Source organism: Pinus tabuliformis, chromosome 7 (genome assembly GCF_031772625.1).
Source record: "Pinus tabuliformis cultivar Carrire ecotype Pingquan chromosome 7, CPIR1, whole genome shotgun sequence".
Lineage (NCBI taxonomy): Eukaryota > Viridiplantae > Streptophyta > Pinopsida > Pinales > Pinaceae > Pinus > Pinus tabuliformis.
The window spans coordinates 282,132,215-282,151,343 of NC_142293.1; the positions used below are offsets into that span (position 1 = coordinate 282,132,215).

The window sequence follows — 19,129 nt, forward strand, 5'->3', positions numbered from 1 at the left end:
CCTTAACCAAGAAAACCAACAAATGTTTGGCACTACACATCTAACTCTCATTATATTAACTTCATCATGTACAATATAATACATAGGATCATGTAAAATTCAAAACTCTAATATGCTAACCTAGATTCCTTAATTGGAATTACATTACAATGGGCCAAAAGACCATCGATTGAAAACACCAAAAATAGGCCAAAAATAGACCAAAATAACCCATTTTTTCTCTCGGGGCTAGAGCCCTCAAACCCCTACACAAAGGAGGCCTAGCTACCCCACCCATAACCCCCCTAATGTAACACAATGCATGGGGCTAACATTGTAAAGGATATAACACATACCCAAAAAAAAGACACAACAAAACACTTAGTTACTCATATTTGGGTTGCCTACATCCATTGTGTTTGATAAAGACCCCAAATTCATGTTAAACTTCTAAAAATCCCTTTAATGCATGTTGCAATAAGGTTAGACAAGTCTATAACTTTCTCCCATAAATTAGTGGATGAATAGAGGATGTGAGCTAAAATGAATATCATTCTTTAAACATAACTATAGAAAATATTAGTATAGTTCAATACACCATAATCTATTTGAAGTTTACTATGGATTCCATTCAATGCTTATGGATGTCACATATTTTGCACCTCAAATAATGTTCACTTTTGGAGCAAATTAAGAACACAGAGGCCCAAAATTTATCCATTGCAAGCACCATGTATAATAATATAACTTCCTAGATAAGAATAAGGCATGCCTTCATAGTCAAAAAGAGAGTTTCATAGGTTGGAATTTTAATCCTCAACCTTACAATACAATCCAAGCATTTCCAAGGGGGGTAGCTCAGTTGGTTTCACCAATGTTGTATGGCATTTGGCTAGTTACACAGTGGTAGATATTCAATTTGAATCTCCCTAAGTGAGGTTCACTAGTCTATGACGAGAAGTTTACTAAGGATGTTGTCCACAAATGTGGAGAATCATCCTTTGGGTCTCCGTGCAAAGTTTTCCTTGAAACAAAAAATATAATCCATACACCATCACTAAGCAATGTGGTGACAATGGCTTCAAATTTTTATGTACCACCATATATTCAAATGCATACAATGTTCAATGTTAAAAGTTGTTGGTGTTAGAGTCCTCCAATTATTGAGCAAAGAATAATCCTTCCCAAGCCTCCAATCAACATCAAATTGGATTATTATAGACACTAACATATTTGGATCCAATAATCAATTACATGATGAAACGTATTAGAAATATGGCTATGTGACTCTTTATTTGAATATGTAAACTAACTCATCATAGTCTTGTAGAAATTATAGATATTAACTATGTCAAAGTTTTGAAATGTTCTCAATGTTTCAAGTAGATACTCCACTCATCATCATGGGATAATGATAAAACAATGTAAACCAATGTAAGAATAAATAGGTTGTGAGGGACTCTTTAGTTAACCATCTACATATCCTGCCAATTATGTTAGACTCAGATAGTGCTAATTTCATGGTGGAAGGACTTTCCTCTACAACTACTATGTTATTAGGGATTGTAGGGAGAAAAAGATGCCAATGATCCTCTTCCCTTCATTAACGGATTGAAAAGTACCCATGCTCACTCTCATCACATTGAACAGTGAAAAACCTTTGAAGCTAAAGTTTGAGAATGATTGCACTAGACCAATTACTCTTGACCCAATGGTTGTTGTTGACTTCTAATGACTCTTGCAAGATATATGTATATGGTGTTTTGACTCGTGGCATGTTATATGCATATGATCTTTCATGATATCTAGATTGTGGACATGTTAGCTAGGGATTTGAACTTTGTTTATATTTTTTAATGTTTTTGTGGACAATTTTATGGTTTCTGCTATGCACAAACGATTCAGTTTTGCTGACAAGTGTTTTTGGTTATCACTTGCTAAATTTTGAGTATGCTTGAGGTAGTGGCTTAAACACTCATTCTTTTCATTTAATTTTGAAAAAAAATGAATTTATAGTCATTGTTGATTTTAATTGTCAAGGAAAACATTCTATTTAGAGGAAAACATGTTTTTTTTTAATAAAATAGAACGAGAATTTCTAGAGAAATGGTCACTTCAAACTTAAAGATCGACCACCACTATTATGCTAGGTACAACTATTTCATAAATGTGACAAACGAGCCAATTGCAACATGTCTCTAGAGATTTGAACTCACGCAGTTGGGGAAACAATTTGTTCACCAAACCACTTGAGCTAAGATCCTTTGACAAGAGGACAAAAATGGTTTCTGTGCAATCCATGGGAAATTTAATTTGTATTATTCTTTTAGTGTGGGTGTTAAGGTCACCAATAAGTGTGTTTGTTGTAAGTAATCCCACATACATAACAATTCCAAGACAAAGATGATTGATAATGCATAATACTTTTATCAACCTAGAAGTTGGGTTTCAAGTGCATGTTCTTAGGTTGATGTGATAACATCCTCTCTAAGTTAGCTTCCTTGTGGGTTGTCTTTGCTGGTGGTTGTTATATACTGGATGGTATGCATAATCATATTAAGACATATAGAAGCATCACATGGTATAATAACTCTCTAATTTGTGTAAATTTATACATGCAAATTGTTGTTTATATAGAAGATAGAGTTGGTTGCAGTCCACTTGTACTAACTTATTGACTTGTGGGGAGCACTTTAGGTGCCTAAAGTAGGGCAAGCCCTTCTACATCCATTCCCCACTCTATTAGATCTCGATAATGCGAATGCCATGGTGGAAGGCTTTGTTGCCGGGATGATGTACTATGAGGGAGTGTAGGGAAAAATGAAGCAACTAGAGCCCTTCCCTTAATTAACAAAATAACAAGATCCCCATGCTATTGCTCGCTCTTGCCATATATGAGTCTAAAAATTATTTAAATCCCAAGCTCGGCCATAATCACTTCCAACCAATTGCTCTTGACCTACAGTGTATCACAAATGGATGGACCCAACCCCAAGGATTATCACCTAAGGTTGGGTTTTTGTTGACTCTTGTGTGATATATGTATATAGTCTAATGTGATATCTAAATTATGGACATGTTGGCTACTACTTTGGACTTTGATAATTGCTTTAATGTTTTTTTGGACATCTATATTGTTAATTATATGCACAAAAGGCTTAGTTTTGAGGACTCATGTTTTTGGTTGTAACTCATTGAATTTTAATAATGCTTCACATAGTTGCATAAGCACCCACTCTTTTATCTATTTTGAAAAAAAATGAATTTACAATTATTGTTCATATTAATTATTGAAGAATGCAAACTGTTGTTCATGATGAGTTTATTGTTACAACTTTAAACCTTAAAAAATTAAGTTTTATCTTAAGTAAATGAAGAAAAGTGCTTTCAACATATTGATTAGAAAAATAAATATTAAAAATGACATTTTGTTGAGGAAAATTTTTTGTTAACATACACTCCATAAAAATGATAATTTATATCTTTCTTTTATATAATTCCACAACATATATAATAATTGAGAACTGAAAATGATTTATATACATTACTTTCATTAAAAAACAAATGAAAACAAACTTAAATTTTATACATTGAGAAATTAGGTCTAGAGTATATGTTCTTTTGTTGATATCATACCATTGTCTTTAGTGTTGACGGGTCGAGTTGGTTGAAGCTCCCCTACCAAACCATTGGCCCTTTATCATTAGGTGCAGGTTCAATTCTCTTTGGGTCCATCAAGGTCAGGTTCCATGTAGTAGAGTTCACTAAGCGAGAGTTCAGCCCATCTGAAAGTATTATACGCAAAATAAAAATAAAAAAATCATACCATTGTCCTTCATTTAGATGTGTTGTGGGTTTTCTAACCTTTTGTATGGGGTTTTAGATGCGTTGTGGGTTTTCTAACCTTGTGTGTGGGGGCTCCCTACAGATTGGACAACTAGTCTGGCAATACCTCTTTTTAAGAGCGGTGATGTCAATAATCCCTCCAATTATAGGACCATCATGATAAACCCTTTGTTTGCAAAGCTATTTGGAATGATGCTATATAATAAAATTAGCAAGTGGGCAGAAGAAAGAGATAAGCATGCTAATGGGAAAGCATGTGTTAGACCTAAAAATTCCACAGTTGATCATTGTATAACTTTAAGGCACATCATTGAAAAAGTTTGGGAGGAAAATGAAGAAGTCTTTTGTTGCTTTGTTGATTTCAGAAAAAAAAAAAACGTTTGACTCAGTTTCTAGGGATAAGCTTTGGCACAGAATGGAGGAACTTCGGGTTCCTAAACATTTGAGAGCAGCGGTGCATACGCTGTATGAAGAGGTGAATGTCAAAATTAGAACTTTAGCAGACACTTCTGAAAGTTTTAGAAGCGATATTGGGGTCAAGCAAGGTTGCCCACTGTCTTCTACCCTTTTTGGTTTATATATCGACAAGCTTGAGGAGAGGTTAAATTCCAAAGGGGTGATGGTATCTATTTGGGCAAGTTTGTTATAAGGATTCTTTTGTATGCAAATGACCTTATTCTGATTGCTAAATCAACTCTTGCTTTGCAAGAGCACTTACTATCCCTTGGGCATTTTTGTAAAAGCGTGGGGATGCAAGTCAATACCAACAAAACGAAAGTAATGGTTTTCTCTAAGAAAAGAAAAGATAACCAACATAAGTTTTATTTTGAAGGCAACATTATGGAAGAAGTTGCAGATTACAAATGCCTCAGAATTGACTTCAACAAAAATATAAGTTGGGATAGTTGTAGAAAGAAAAGAACTTTGGGGGCTTGGAAAGCATTTTATGCTTTTCAAAATAGGTGTAGAGAGGTATAGTTATGGAACTAGAAAACCACTCAAACTCTTTTCGGGCTTCTACTGATTTCGGTGATTCTCTATGGTTGTGAACTATGGGCCAGTGATGCATCCGACATGCATTGGAGACAAATTGAGAAAATTCAGAAGCGTTTGATTACAAACAAATTCAAGATTAAAAGTGTAGTTCCTTATGCTATCTTGTTAAGTGAAACATGGGCTGCTCCTATTGAAGCAATTGCTATGGTGCGAGTCATAAGGTATTTAAAAAAAATTGAGCAAATGGAAGAGGGTAGATGACCTAAGGTTGTCTTTAATGACATATTGTATAACAGAAAAAAAAAAAAAACTTGGATGTAGCAAAATAACAAATAGTTTAGTAAATGGGGTATTTGCTTGAACACATGTCCCATAAACAACAAAGAGATAAAAGCTTTTGTTATGGATAAGTTCCACAAGCGTACTTGGGATAAGGAGCTAGGAAGAAAGAAAAAGTATCATATTGAAGTGTTTAATCCCACTTATAGTCATCAACTAAAAGCATACCTATAGGCCAATATCTCTTGGAGAACCAAAATTCTTATTGCTAAGTTAAGGACTAATACTCATCAACTCCGTTGTGAAACAGGGCGCTGGAAAAGGCCAAAAGAAATGTGGGAGGAAAGAGTATGCATTTTTTGTTCTTTCGAAAAAGTGGAAACAAAAAACATTTCATTTTAGAATGTGAGGCCTTCAGAGACAACAAGGAAAGTTATGCAGATATGGTGGCAGCTAGCTCTCGAGATAATCTATTTAGTGAGGGCTTTGTTGAGAAGTTGAGAGCATTTATTGTGAAGCTTCACAGAAAAATGGCCAAATACATCGAGCGGATGAAGAAGCAATCTGTCCCATAAACTAGCCGAATACATCAAGCAGATGAAGAAGCAATTTATCCCATAAACTATCTTTAACCTCATGAATGTTAAAATAATTTTTCTTTCTTTCTTCCATGGTAGAGTAAAGTGAGCCAAAGTTCGGCCCATCAAAATATTACACGGAAAATAAAAATAAAAAATAATACCATTCTCCCTCATTTAGATGCCGGGTGGGCTTTCTAACCTTGTGTGTGGGTTGTTGTCCTCCCTCAAAATTGCTGGCTTCTAGCTTCTAATAATGGACAATAGCCCCGTTTTTTGATAGGATGGGATCGAGACTACGCAGTGCGAAGTGTAATTCAAAACTCCGGAAATGGCGTTTGGAGCGTGGGAGCGTTGTTTTCTTCTTTCACAACTCACGCACATAGAGCACATTATTGGAGCACAACCTAAATTCGACTCTAAAAAAAATTCTAAAATTCAAACGGTAACAAAATTCAAAAGAGCCGACGATCTCCCTTCACGAAGTGACTCCTCCGTGCGTGGCTGGCTTTGTCATGTATGTATTCAAGATATAATACTGGACCGCATTTAGCATTCAAAGATCTCGGGACATCCAGCAAATATCGAGGAAAATTCGATTAACTTCAATTCGCTCGCTTTTCGTTGAGGTTGTGTTGCGATGCTGAAGCCTGCAAGCAGTACCAACCGTGGCATGGCTGAGTCGCGAAGTGATTCTGTAAGTTAAATTCAAATTTAGGGTATTTTGGATTCTTTCATAAATTCAGTCACTCTTGAACTTCTACATGTCTCTCTGCGCTCGTGAAAGCCTGTCAGCTGAGATTTTTGAATAAATGTTGGTGAATTTTATTTTTTATTAAAAATTTCGCTGGAAGCTATAAATCCAGCTCTAAATTAATGCTGGACAAACCCACTTTAACCAATTAACCGATATCAATGACTTTACCAATTTGCCATAAGGTAATCCCTAGAAACTTATGGAGACTGAAATTTCATTTGAGCTCCATTTTTTTAAAAGTGGGGCCCAAAGAGCTTAGAATTGCTCTAGTGTTTTAGGGCTTCTAAACATTTTTGGGTATTACCCTTTCTGTAAAAGGAAATAGTCTCTAATGCTGGCCAAATTTCACATTCTGATAACAATGCCATCTAGATTGAGAGCTTTTTCTGTTACCCAATCAGAATAGTCTGATGCTTCCATATCTTTATTATTCATAACACATTATCTGGATCGAGGCTTAAAAGCGATTAGGGTATAGAACTGGCTGGGCCTTTTTCTCTAAGGAGACCAGCCTCAACTTCCTTGGGTAAAATTGGATTCAAGCTACTGCTTTGAAAACTGGCCACAACCTTCCACATCTGAAAGAACAAAAAAGCCTCCCTAAAGATGGAGTTGATTGTGGCTCAAAGCGGTTGCCTCGTGCCACTTAAACGGGTTCTGACTTTGGTAGACTACCAAGGGATAAGCTATAAAGGGATAAGCGGAAATTGGTTTCCATTTAACTAGGTCAAGATTGTTCACAGCCTGTGTGGCTAAAACCTGGCTTTCACATTCATCTATGAGCTTCTTAGCAATAGTGTTAACGGTTTGTAGCAGTTTCGTTATTGGTTAGAGTTTGTAGCAGCTTCTTACTCAACTCTGTAGAAAAGAGTGCTCATTGTTTTATTAATTAGGGCAGCTTGGAAGGCTTTCTTCTTGGCACTATCCTCATCCTAGTTTGCAATTTTTACCTTTTGACCTTCACCAGCCAATATTTTCACCATGTGCAGTGCTCGATTTGCCTTTTGTTAATCCAAAGGCTTTGGATTTCTTCTCAATTTAGTTAATCTCATATTCGAGGGCCATCAATATTCCTTGTAAGCTATCCTTTGCTTCCAAAGCATGAGCGCCCCTTGCATTATTTTGCAATCTTCTCTGAGCTCTGTTTTTTCTCTTCATCTAATTCATTGGATGAGGCTAACTCCGATCATTCACGAATGTTAAATTTGTATTTTTGTTTTGGAAACTTTTTGGGAATAACTGGCCTTCTCCTTAGTCGTTGTCACCAATTCAATATCTTCGTCATTTATATCAAAACCCATATAATCCTTTACCATTAGCACATCCAGTTGCCGAATGACCTCATAGGTCCATACTAGCTTCCCACACATCCATTTATGTGGTGCGTTGCCTTCCCTGAAAATCCGCTATCATTTGTTCAGTTTTGGGGAATTTCAGTTTTTCTTCTCGAGATGATGTTGCCGCTTAAGTTTGATTGCCTTTCGTAGAGTGTCTAACCGTTCCTTTTTTCGTGATTTGGCCTTATTCGTCTCTACCTTTACGTGCTTTTCATGAATGTTATGTATTTTCTGGCCTTTTTTTATGTATCAATCGTGGTGGTTCAATCAATATTTTCATACGGTGGATCATTTCTTTGATTCTTTATTATTCTTCACATTCGATAGCAACATGATATTATAGGTTATGTTGTAGAATACTACACTTGTTTTGTTTGCCGGGCTTTTCTTTTCCTTATACGAGTCCTTTACCATTTGTTTTTATCATTTTTGCTAACTTTTATTATTTAGTTTTGCAACCTTTTTTAACCAACAAAATTTTGGGACTGAGATTTATTTTGCATCTTTATTGCTACATCGTTTTCTATTTGTTATTTCTTGGATCCGGGTTGTATGTACAATATTCTTTTGATTGCTCAACTGATCTATTTTCCAACCTTTATAATTGAATGATGCCTCCATGCACTAGGCGAAGAATATGACCTGTTGTTGACTTGTGGTAGAATTCTTTCAATTTTGAAATTAGTCCTTGTTCTTGCTTTGAGGATGAAACCTTGTTAGATAAGAGGGCATCTAAGTTACCTAATAGATATTAGTCAATCTTTATGTAAGAATGGTCATGTTCTACCACAAAGTTGTGTACGTTTGAAATACTAAGACAATTTGCCTTTTGGCATATGGTCTTTTTGTCCTTTTATTATGACTCTTTTTTCTTTCTAGGTAATTTATCTTGGTATAAAACCACCAAGCACTTCCCTCATTTTGAGGATGGTACCCAAGGTAAACCTTAGATTCCTTAGGGCACAAGGTCATGTCAACAACTCATTAATAGGTTATATATGGCTTATTAACAATTAGTTCATTAAGAGCAAACATGTCACAAAGTGATATTTGAACTTGGATGGGGAGGGTAACAATTTTTGCTTATAACCCTTTTAGTTACTCTCATTTGGCACTGATATACATACATGCATACATACATGGAGATATGTCTATCTACCTTTTTGTATATGCATCGGTATGAAAGTTTACATTGTCAAATAATGAAAAAATAACACATTTGGATGTTAAGATTTTATAGCTAAGTACATGCTACATAAAAAATTCAATGGACCATGGCATTAACCAAAGTGAAAAATCGAGAATCCATATTATATAATACATATATTTGGATTGATGAAGCTCAAGGGGTTGGTTGAAACTTGAATCATTTGTTTCCGATGTTGTTGGGCTTTTAGCTAGTTCCATGTTGATAGGTGCCTAGTTTGAATCCCTTGGGTGATGCACACTAGTCTATGTCGACAAATTTGCTAGGGTTTCGAACCATGAATGCGGGGAAGCATACCTTGGTTCCCCACGAGACTTTCCTTCAAAAAATAAATATTAGGATTGATGACCAGTAGAAGGCCCTTCCCATTCCCTTGTCTCAAATGGTTCCTCCAACCACATCATTTCCTCCTTTGATCATAAAATTGGTGTTGTTTGAAGTGTTAATGAAATGGTTTAGATTTTGGTTTAAAATGTAGATACAATTTCACTTTGAACTTTGAATGAAAAAACTAAAGTACACTTGTTAATGATTTAAATATTTCAATTGCTTTATTTAGAATTGAGATTACAAATCTTAAATACCAAATCATTTAGTATTAAGGTCTTACCCTAACACCCTTACTTAGGATTGTTTATGGATGTATGAGGCCACCTTCCTTGAATAAGGCTCATTAAATAGTTAGTTAATAACAATCATTGTAAAAAGGTTCCTCTTCATTATGGAATTTAAAACAGCTCGCCAAATGGATGAGATATTGGAGTCTTCCAAGTAGGGAATCTAACCCAATCAAGGATGTGAAGAGGCCATATATATTTATGATAAACCACCTCTGTCCAAATTTTTTTTTGCAATGAGGACTTGCCAACCCATCTTGGTAGCAAGCACTTTAGAGAAGGAGTCAAGATTCTTCAACCCCTAACCTCCCCATTTCTTGGGTAAATCAATCAGATCCCATCTAAACCATGCATAGATGTGGCCATCCTGTTTCCCTTTCCATAGAAATCTGCAACACATCTATTATATTCTTGTCAAAACACCCTTAGGTATCCATACCATGGACATCCAATACACCAGAGTGGCTTCCAATATAGATTTGATTAGAACAAGAGGACCTGCGCTGGAAATATATTTGTGATGGAAAATATTCAACCTCCTTTCAATCTTAGCCACTAGTTAGGTCCAATCAACAATTTTGTAATGGAGGGGTTTGAGCTGAAAGCCAAGATACTTGAGCCCTTCATCAAAGTGTAGAAGTGCGTAGGGAAATCTCTAGTGAGCATAATGAATCTCGTGTGGCAAGCATCCTAGCTTGTAACCAAATGGCTCGACTCCCGAGTCTCCAAGTTTCTTCTCTATCTTTTAGAAACATATTCCTTTCGGCCTTGAGCTCATTGAGGTGGGCTTTAATTTCAACAAATGAGTAACCTCTCCCATCAACATCTTCCACACTAGCGAGCTCAAGTTCAATATTGTGGAGTATTAGGTCATCCTTCTTTCTCTTGTCTTTGGCAAATCCTTCAGTGATAGACCGTCTAGAATCAGGGGGGTGAGCCTTCCAAAAGCCTGAGACCAATTTGATGTAGTCCATGTCTCAAGGTAAATGGGGGAGTGGTTAGATGGCCCACCTGATCCCACCCATTGTCTATAGATAGAAAGAGTCCCAATAAGAGTTTCTTTGATAAGAAAATGATCCAGTCTTCGAGCCAGCATGGCCTCTCATGTCCTTCTGTTCCTCCAGTTTGGTTGAAGCCGAGCCATGGGGATGACTATGTGACGCAGGCGGAAACAATGGCTTCAGAAATCTCAACAATCAACCTGCGGTTCACCCTTTCTTTACAATTCTGCCTTTATTACTGGAATGCCTTTGGAAAAAAAGGCCAAAACAATGCTTTTCCCTTTTATAAATAGAAAGGTTCGCGATTCACCAGAGATCGCGATCTAAATGAGCCAATGGTCCAGATTAAATCGCAAGTCGCAAGTCGCCGATGCGATATATTGCGCCGATCGCGTCACATATCGGCAATCACTATTTCCCCGGGCTTAAGGCCTTATCGCTCCCACTCAAATGCTCCGATGCAATATATCAGCAGTCGCATGTCGCAAGGTTTCAAGGGTGGGGTCTTTACCATACGCCACTCCACTATTGCGATGCGATATTTCGGGAGTTGCTAATCGCAACTCTTGAAGACTTGGGTCCGCCTTCCTCTTAAATAAACTTGCGATGCGATATATGGTGATCCAATGGTCGGGGATAGTTCGCTCCGTTGGTTCAAACGAGAATCAACGGTTGAGATCTGATCTGGCTCAACACTATAAAAAAATACAAAGCTCGCGGTTTTTCTGTTAAGTCTGTGTTTTCTATTGTGAAGCATGAAAACAAAGAAATCATCAATTTTCTCCCGAATACAAAGAAAACAAAAGCATAATGAGGATTTCCACAGGGTCGATAAATAATCACGCGCACAACAACAATTTATTCATAATAACAAAAGTTACAGAGTGTTGGCCTTGGCTCGATTACAACATATGAAAAGACCTCTGTTTCAACAAAAATCCACACGCTAATTCTTGGCTCTCACTCGCTCAATCCCTTTCTCTCGGTCCCTCTGTCTCTCTCTATATTACATTTTTTCTTCCTTTGTTCAACCGAAGATTACTCTAACTGTGCTTAACAACTCAATCTCTATTTTTAATCAGTCTAACAATAAATCTTTAATTCCTAGCTCTACCACACACCTACGCTAACAACTTATCTTTGAACCTAAAATAAGACAATTTTTAACTATTAAAATAATGAAATACAACTAATTTCTTGAGAGATCCAACCCTCTTAGTAAAACTGACTTTTGAGTCTTGACCAATCAAGTCAATGAAATTCAACTTGTTTAGCTACAACATGTGAACAAACTTTCACATTGCTGGCTAAGTCCGGATGCCCTTGCATCAGACTCCCGGGGAAGAAAGAAATCATCCTTCATACTTTCAGGGCTTACCCCTGTTGACATGGCGAATGTTCGCTATACCAACAAGGGGAACTAACCCGATCGCAAGCCCCGATTAGACCTGCTAACCTATATGTATCAAATCCTATCTATGCTAAACTTAACTATTCTAGTCTATCCTGCAGGAGCATAATAAAAGAGATTAAACACCATAAATAAATTCCAAGTCCAAAGAATCAATTACTGAGTTCATAGACGAACAAGGTTGTATTAGATTTGATTGCAATTAGATTACTCATACAGGAATACACATTCCTTTCTGCACAAATAAACCTGCAACTGGTGTTTAATATGGTTTTGAATCAGTGATCGCTCATAAGTTAACCAAGCAATTGAATCATATTCAAATAAACAAGACTAATCATGAACAATATGCCATCAATATGCACAAACACAAATCACATTTATATTTATGCCAGCGGCAACACTCTGCTTCAAAACACATAAAAGCAAAGGCAAAATAATCAGAAACTACAGGCTCCCTTGACTCTAGGTCTTCCCTGCCTCTTCATCTTCCCCCACTGTTTTCGATATACAAATCGAGTATACAGGGATAGGATAGTTAGTGTAATCGCTAACACGTAGAAAGCATATCTGCTGGAGCGCTTTATTTCCTGAGGAAGTGAACAGATATTGATAAAAGGGGTGACTGTGTGTCGCCTTCCCATGATGAAAACTGGACAACTTTGCTTTCAGAATGCACAGGCAACGCGTGGGATTCCGACCTGGAACGTCTAAGGCCGGATCTTTAAACACAATGCTTCTGCATACATGACTCTTCGAATCCACTCCTGTGTACTTTACTTCTCGCCTGAAGAGATAGTTATCATTAGCTTCATGATTGTGAACAACATAACAGAAATGTTCAAACAAAACATAAACACTGCCTTCATTAATTTTTATAAAACTATGGGAAACAAGTGTGAAAGAAAAGGATTTACGCATAAAACAAACACAACACACAATTTCCTTCTCAATCCATAGGCTTGGCACGGTTTTCGAGGGCTTCACTTAATCGCAATCGGGTATCGACCCCTCCGCGGGTCGCAGTACCCATGCCTTCCACTTCCTTGATGTGCGATTACATTATCAGGACTCCAAAGACCCGCCTTTTACACTAAAAACCCGCTCCCTTTGTTATATCGAGAATTTTGGAAAACACGGGAAAACAAAGAAAATCCTGCCTTGATCACTCAGGCTGGACCTCAAATTTTATGTATCGGGGCCTATAAATATCGTTGGGTCCGGCATATCGCATATCGCAATATGCACAAGCTTGGGGCTCTGCCGATTGCGATATGCAATGGGGCTTCGGACCCGAAAATATATATATCATATTTGATAAGCTCGGTGGGTCTGTCATATCGCTGCGCTATTGTGTATAAGGCCCGGGCTCCGCTGATATGCGATATGCGATTGGGGAACCGGACCTGATAATGTATATAATGCGGTTAGTAATGCTGTCGGGTTCAGAGGCCAGTGGCGCACCATATATATATAGACCCCGGGACCCAGCCAATAGCGACATGCGATATAGCTTTCAGACCCAAAAATATATGAATTATGGTTAATAGTGTCGTCGGGTATGATGCCTTATGGTATGTGTTATGCGCCAAGTTATGGTATGTTCTATGCTTATAACAGTTTACTTCTTTTTCTTATTATATTACACCGATTAGCAATCACATGTACATAAAGTAAAGTGCAGATAGAACATTAAACGATCGACAGAAAACAAGCCAAGACAAGAGACACAAGATGTGGCGGCTAGCCAGGGACAAACCCCACAATGTGTGGGGAAACCCTTTGATCAAATCTTCTTTTATCTTCAATAATTCAGCAGAGAGAAATAGTACAATAAATCTTATTCATATCAGCAGTAGCAAACCCTAGATCAGCAACATCAGCATTAGCGGCTTCATTATCAAACTAGGGCAGACCATATCTCACAAATCGACCGTCGGATTGACTTCATTCCACCACCAAAAGTTTCGACTTCTAGAGGAGGTTCAGATGAACCTACAGTGCAGTTCAGATGAGGAGATCTTCTAGGCCACGCAAGTCAATCTTTACTTCTGTAGTTGCAGCTTCAGTTTCAGCAGTTTCCGGCTTCAAACTAGGGCAATCGATATCTTGCAAACCGTTCGTCGGATTGACTTCATTCCACCACCAAAAGTTGCGGCTTTTAGAGGAGGTTCAGATGAACCTACAACACAGTTCCAAAGAGGAGATATTCTAGGCCACGCAAGTCAATCTTTACTTCTGCAGTTGCAGTTTCAAATTCAACAGCTTCCGGCTTCACATGTGTGAGAGAGAGACCCATTTCGGCGCAGTAGAGAAGAGACTCATTTCTACGCAGTAGAGAGAGATGTGATGAGATGAGTGAGTCCAAATGAGGAAAAGTCCTTTTATATTTATACACAACGTTGGTGGGTGAATAGATGCGACTGTTGGGATTCTGAGCCTACATGAGTTGTAGGTCGGCTTGATAATAATTCCATAATCAAAATAAATTCATATTTCCATGAATACTTATAGGAATCGGATGATCTTTATATCAATCCTACACCTCTCGACGAGAGGAATCTAATAAAAATATTATCAGCCATGAATAAGATGACCCACATGAAGTTTTGCCCTGGTTGCCAATTTTAACACTCCCTCTCAACCATGGAGAACTTCATCTGCAATCTGTCTATCGGTCGTTACTATTCATCCATCAAATGCACTGCCCTGCAGCCTGACCCTTGCCCTGCTCTGCTCTATTCTGCCTGTTCTGCTTTGTCTTGTTCTGCCCTGCACTGATCTATACTGTTTTGCTCTGTTCTGCTCTGCTCTTGCATTGTTCTATTCTGCTCTGCTTTTGTCTGAATTACGAAGATGAAGAAATGATCGAGGATGTATCATACTGACTCAAAGTCAATCTCAGAGTATGTACCACTAGTCCCAGACCAGTCTCAACCAACCCGAAGTCAGCGTCGTAGTGAGTACAACTCCACTGGTCCTAGACCAGTATCATCCTCCACTGACTCAAAGTCAGTCTCAGAGTGCGTACCACTGGTCCCAGACCAGTCTCAGCCGACCCGAAGTCAGCTTCATAATAAGTACCACTCCTACCACTGGTCCTAGACCAGTATCGCAGTCTCAGAGAGTGTACCACTGGTCCCAGACCAGTCTCAACTGACCCAAAGTCAGCGTCATAGTATGTGCCACTCTCACTGGTCCCAGACCAGCACTGCACTGACACGAAGTCAGTCTCGGAGTATGTACCACTGGTCCTAGACCAGTCTCAACCGACCCGAAGTCAACATCAAAGTATGGTACAACTCCTACCATTGGTCCCAGACCAGTATCGCAGTCTCAGAGAGTGTACCACTGGTCCCAGACCAGTCTCAACCGACCCGAAGTCAGCGTCATAGTATGTACCACTCTCATTGGTCCCAGACCAGTACTGCACTGACACGAAGTCAGTCTCAGAGTATGTACCACTGGTCCCAGACCAGTCTCAACCGACCCGAAGTCAGCGTCATAGTATGGTACAACTCCTACCACTGGTCCCAGACCAGTATCATTGATCCCAGATCAATGGAGGTCATCTTAGCGTAGGGAGTACGGTAGATACAACGATGCGTCCATCGGTACTACTATGGTCCCTAACTTCATTTCCCTGCTCATTGATCAGATGAGAGGTACTTCCCATGAGTCCCAGACTACATGGGTAGGATGCCTCGACAGGAGAACTAATCAATCCTGTCCTCACTGGAGAACACATCAATCCTGCTACAATCATCGTGGAGAACACATCAATCCAGGGTGCCATGGAGAACACATCAATCCAGACCTCACAGGATAACTAATCATCCTGCTACACAGGAGAGTGAATCATCCTGTTCCACAAGAGAGCGAATCATCTTGTCCCACAAGAGAGCGAATCATCTTGTTCCAGAGTGCACCACCAGGGGAGGGTGAGTCACCCTGTGGTCATATGTTGCTCCAGTAGGAATCGCAAGCCCTTAGAGCTCCCAAAGCTCAATGTATGCAACATGCAGGACCCTTGTACAAGGGTTTCTTGCCGACTCCAAGTCGTTTGGGAAAATCACAGATTAGATCTTTCCTCGGGGCTTTGACAAGGTGTATCAACCTGTACATCATCTTAATGTGATGGAGCTTCCTTGCTCATCGACTTACCATATCCCAGATGATGTCTATCCGCTGGAGCAATTGACGAATACGGGATTCCTCAGTAATCGAATCCCACCTCTGGTTGTTACAGAGAATCACAGTGGTATCCAATGTAAATCCAAACAGCTCACTGAAGAGCTTTCGCAACCAGACTGCCTCACACGAGGTTATGCTAGCAACAATATGTCCTGCTTCAGTGGTGCTCAAAGCCACCGACTGCTTCTTCCTGCTCATCCAGGATATTGAAGCAGATCCCAAGGTGAAACAGTACCCGGAAGTGCTCTTACGGTCCACCACACTGCCTGCCCAATCAACATCAGTATATCCAAGTAGTCTCACATCTCCGGCAGTGTATCTTAATCCATGAGAGATTGTGTCCTGAAGACATCTCAGAAGATTCCTGGCATCAATCCAGTGAGTTTCAACCAAATATGAGCACACAATGCTAATTGCAAAACATATGTTCGGACGAAGGTTCACCAAGAACATCAATGCGAATGAGTTTTTGAAACTCAGAGGCATTTCCCAGTCTGGTTCGACATCACTACCATATAACTTCTAAAAGTTAAGATCCTCGAGGTAGTCACAGGCTTGCAGTCCATCATACCGAATCTTTCCAATATCTTCACCACATATTTTCTTTGAGATAGGAAAGTTTCTCCTGGCTTTTGCCACACTTCAAGTCCTAGGAAGTAGTGCATCAGTCCTAGGTCCTTCATTTCAAATTTAGAAGCCAGCTCCCTCTTACATTTGTGAATGAGAGGGTTTGCACCTGTTAGAAAGAGGTCATCCACATACAACACTAGTATGAGAGGCTTGTCATCTTCAACCTTAAAGTAAAGGTTAGAATCGAATTCACTCCTAATGAATCCCAACTTCATCAAGTAGTTATCGATCCTCTCATACCATGCTCGGGGTGCTTGCTTCAGCCCATAGAGAGCCTTCTTCAACCTGCATACATGAGATTTTTGATCATAAATCTCAAATCCTTCGGGTTGCTCCACGTAGATCTCTTCTTTGATCGAGCCGTGCAAGAATGGAGTCTTGACATCCATCTGATGTAGGTTCCATCCTTGTGAAGCCACAAGGGCTATGATCAAGCGAATGGTCGTATATCTGGCAACAGGTGCAAATATCATAGTCTATACCTTCCTTTTGGGATAAACCACGAGCAACAAAATGAACCTTATACTTTTGCATACTTCCATTTGCTGCATGCTTTATCTTGTAAAGCCATTTTGAAGTAACAATTGTCTTGTCCAGGGTCTGGGAACTACTTCCCAGACATCATTCTCCATAATAGACTCATATTCTATGGTCATAGCATCCTTCCATAGTTAATGCTTGACGACATCTGAGAATGATGAAGGCTCATTTTGTATGATCGTGCTCATGATGGTCAGGTATCCCTGATACCTCTTAAGTTTCTTACTTTGATGGAAGGTTCCTCAGGGTGCAACATGTCCTTCAGCATCATCAAGTATCCCCTAAGCCATGAAGGCCTCTTCCTAGAAGAGGAAGGCTCATGTGGATGAGGATCAATCGGATCCATGGGTTCTTCTACATCAGGGATTGATTCATCATCCTTTTCTTTCGGTTCCCTGGTGTCGGCTTCTTGAGAGCTCCTCAAAGTCGGAAGATTGTTCACCTTGCTGAGAGCCATATCTTCGTCAAAGGTGACATCATGACTAATTACGACTTCCTTTTGACCGGCTACATAGATTCTATAGCCTTTAGTATTTTCACCATAGCCCACGAAAATTCCCTTCTTTCCAGATGCACCCAATTTATTTCTTTTCTCTTTCGGCACATGAAAATATACAGGGCTTCCAAAAAATTTTAAAATGAGAAACATCAGGTTTCTTACCGGTGAATTTTTCTTCAGGAGTCTTGGAACCCAATGCTTGATGAGGGCATCGATTTTGTACATATACGGTGGTGATTGTAGTTTCAGCCCATAGAAACTTTGGAAGTCTTTGATCATGTAGCATGGCCCAGACAGCTTCCATCATCGTGTGGTTCTTCCTTCCCACCACACCATTCTGCTCAGGAGTATGTGGTGTAGTAGTCTCCCTCTTAATGCCAACCTCAGGTATGCCTAAGTAAACCAATTGTAATATATCGGAGGTCTTGGTTTGGCTTGAGGGGAATGGTCCCCTTTTGAGCTTTCCTTTGGCACATCTCGGACATACACCTTCTTTCTCTACTTGGAACTCGGGCATCCCTGTTACCATCTGTCTTACATCGGGTAGAGCTTTTTAATGAAGGTGGGCAAACCTCCGATGCCAAAGTTCGGACTAAAGAGTTGTGTCACAAGACATGACACCTAGCGGACTTCCATCGACCTGATATAATGAATCAACACTAAACCCAAGAGTAAAGGCATCTTTAACATTATTTTTCCATATACATACCTTGCCATTGCTGAAGGTTACCTTGTAGCCTTTGTCTTCCATTGCCAAGATGGACACTAGGTTCCTTTTGAGGTCAGGTGCATTTAATACATCCTAGAATTTCTAGCCTTCTTGAATGCTTGTCCTCTTCCTTGATTCCCAGCTCTCCTCTTACCTTTGCTGTTGAATTTGTCATTCCTTTGATTGCCATCAGAGGGATTTTGATCATCATCCCAGTGTGAGTACTTTCTATCAGGGCACTTCCTTGCATAGTGACCTGCTTCATCGCAGATGAAACATCGTCCTTTTCTTCCACCCTTAGATCCATCCTTTCCTTTTGATTTAGACCCAGAATTATTTCTTCTCTTAGCATGAGAAGAAAAAGCAGCAGGAGGACCTTTAGGCATGGGCATTTCTTGCTCTTCTTCCCTTGTTTCTTCTTGAATGCATCTAGCCATTAATTCCTCGAAACCAGGAATTACATTATAGTTCAGAAGAGTAGTCCTGAACACGTACCATTCGGATGGTAATCCTCCAAGAGTCGTGAGTGCCATTTCTCTGTCAGTAATA

The 19,129-nt window shown here is 39.2% G+C and overlaps 1 protein-coding gene across 4 annotated transcripts in view; it reads left to right on the plus strand.

Moving 5' to 3' along the window:
* The first annotated feature begins 5,880 nt into the window (after positions 1-5,880).
* LOC149246969 (kinesin-like protein KIN-14D) overlaps positions 5,881-19,129 on the plus strand; it is a 369,530-nt gene continuing 356,281 nt past the window's right edge. For all 4 annotated transcript variants that reach the window (XM_089458071.1, XM_089458072.1, XM_089458070.1 and 1 more), the window contains exon 1: positions 5,881-6,375. Coding sequence is in view for 2 of the 4 variants with exons in the window: in XM_089458070.1 (XP_089314196.1) it covers positions 6,319-6,375 (57 nt within the window). In the remaining 2 variants the exon portion in view is untranslated. The remainder of the gene's footprint in view (positions 6,376-19,129) is intronic.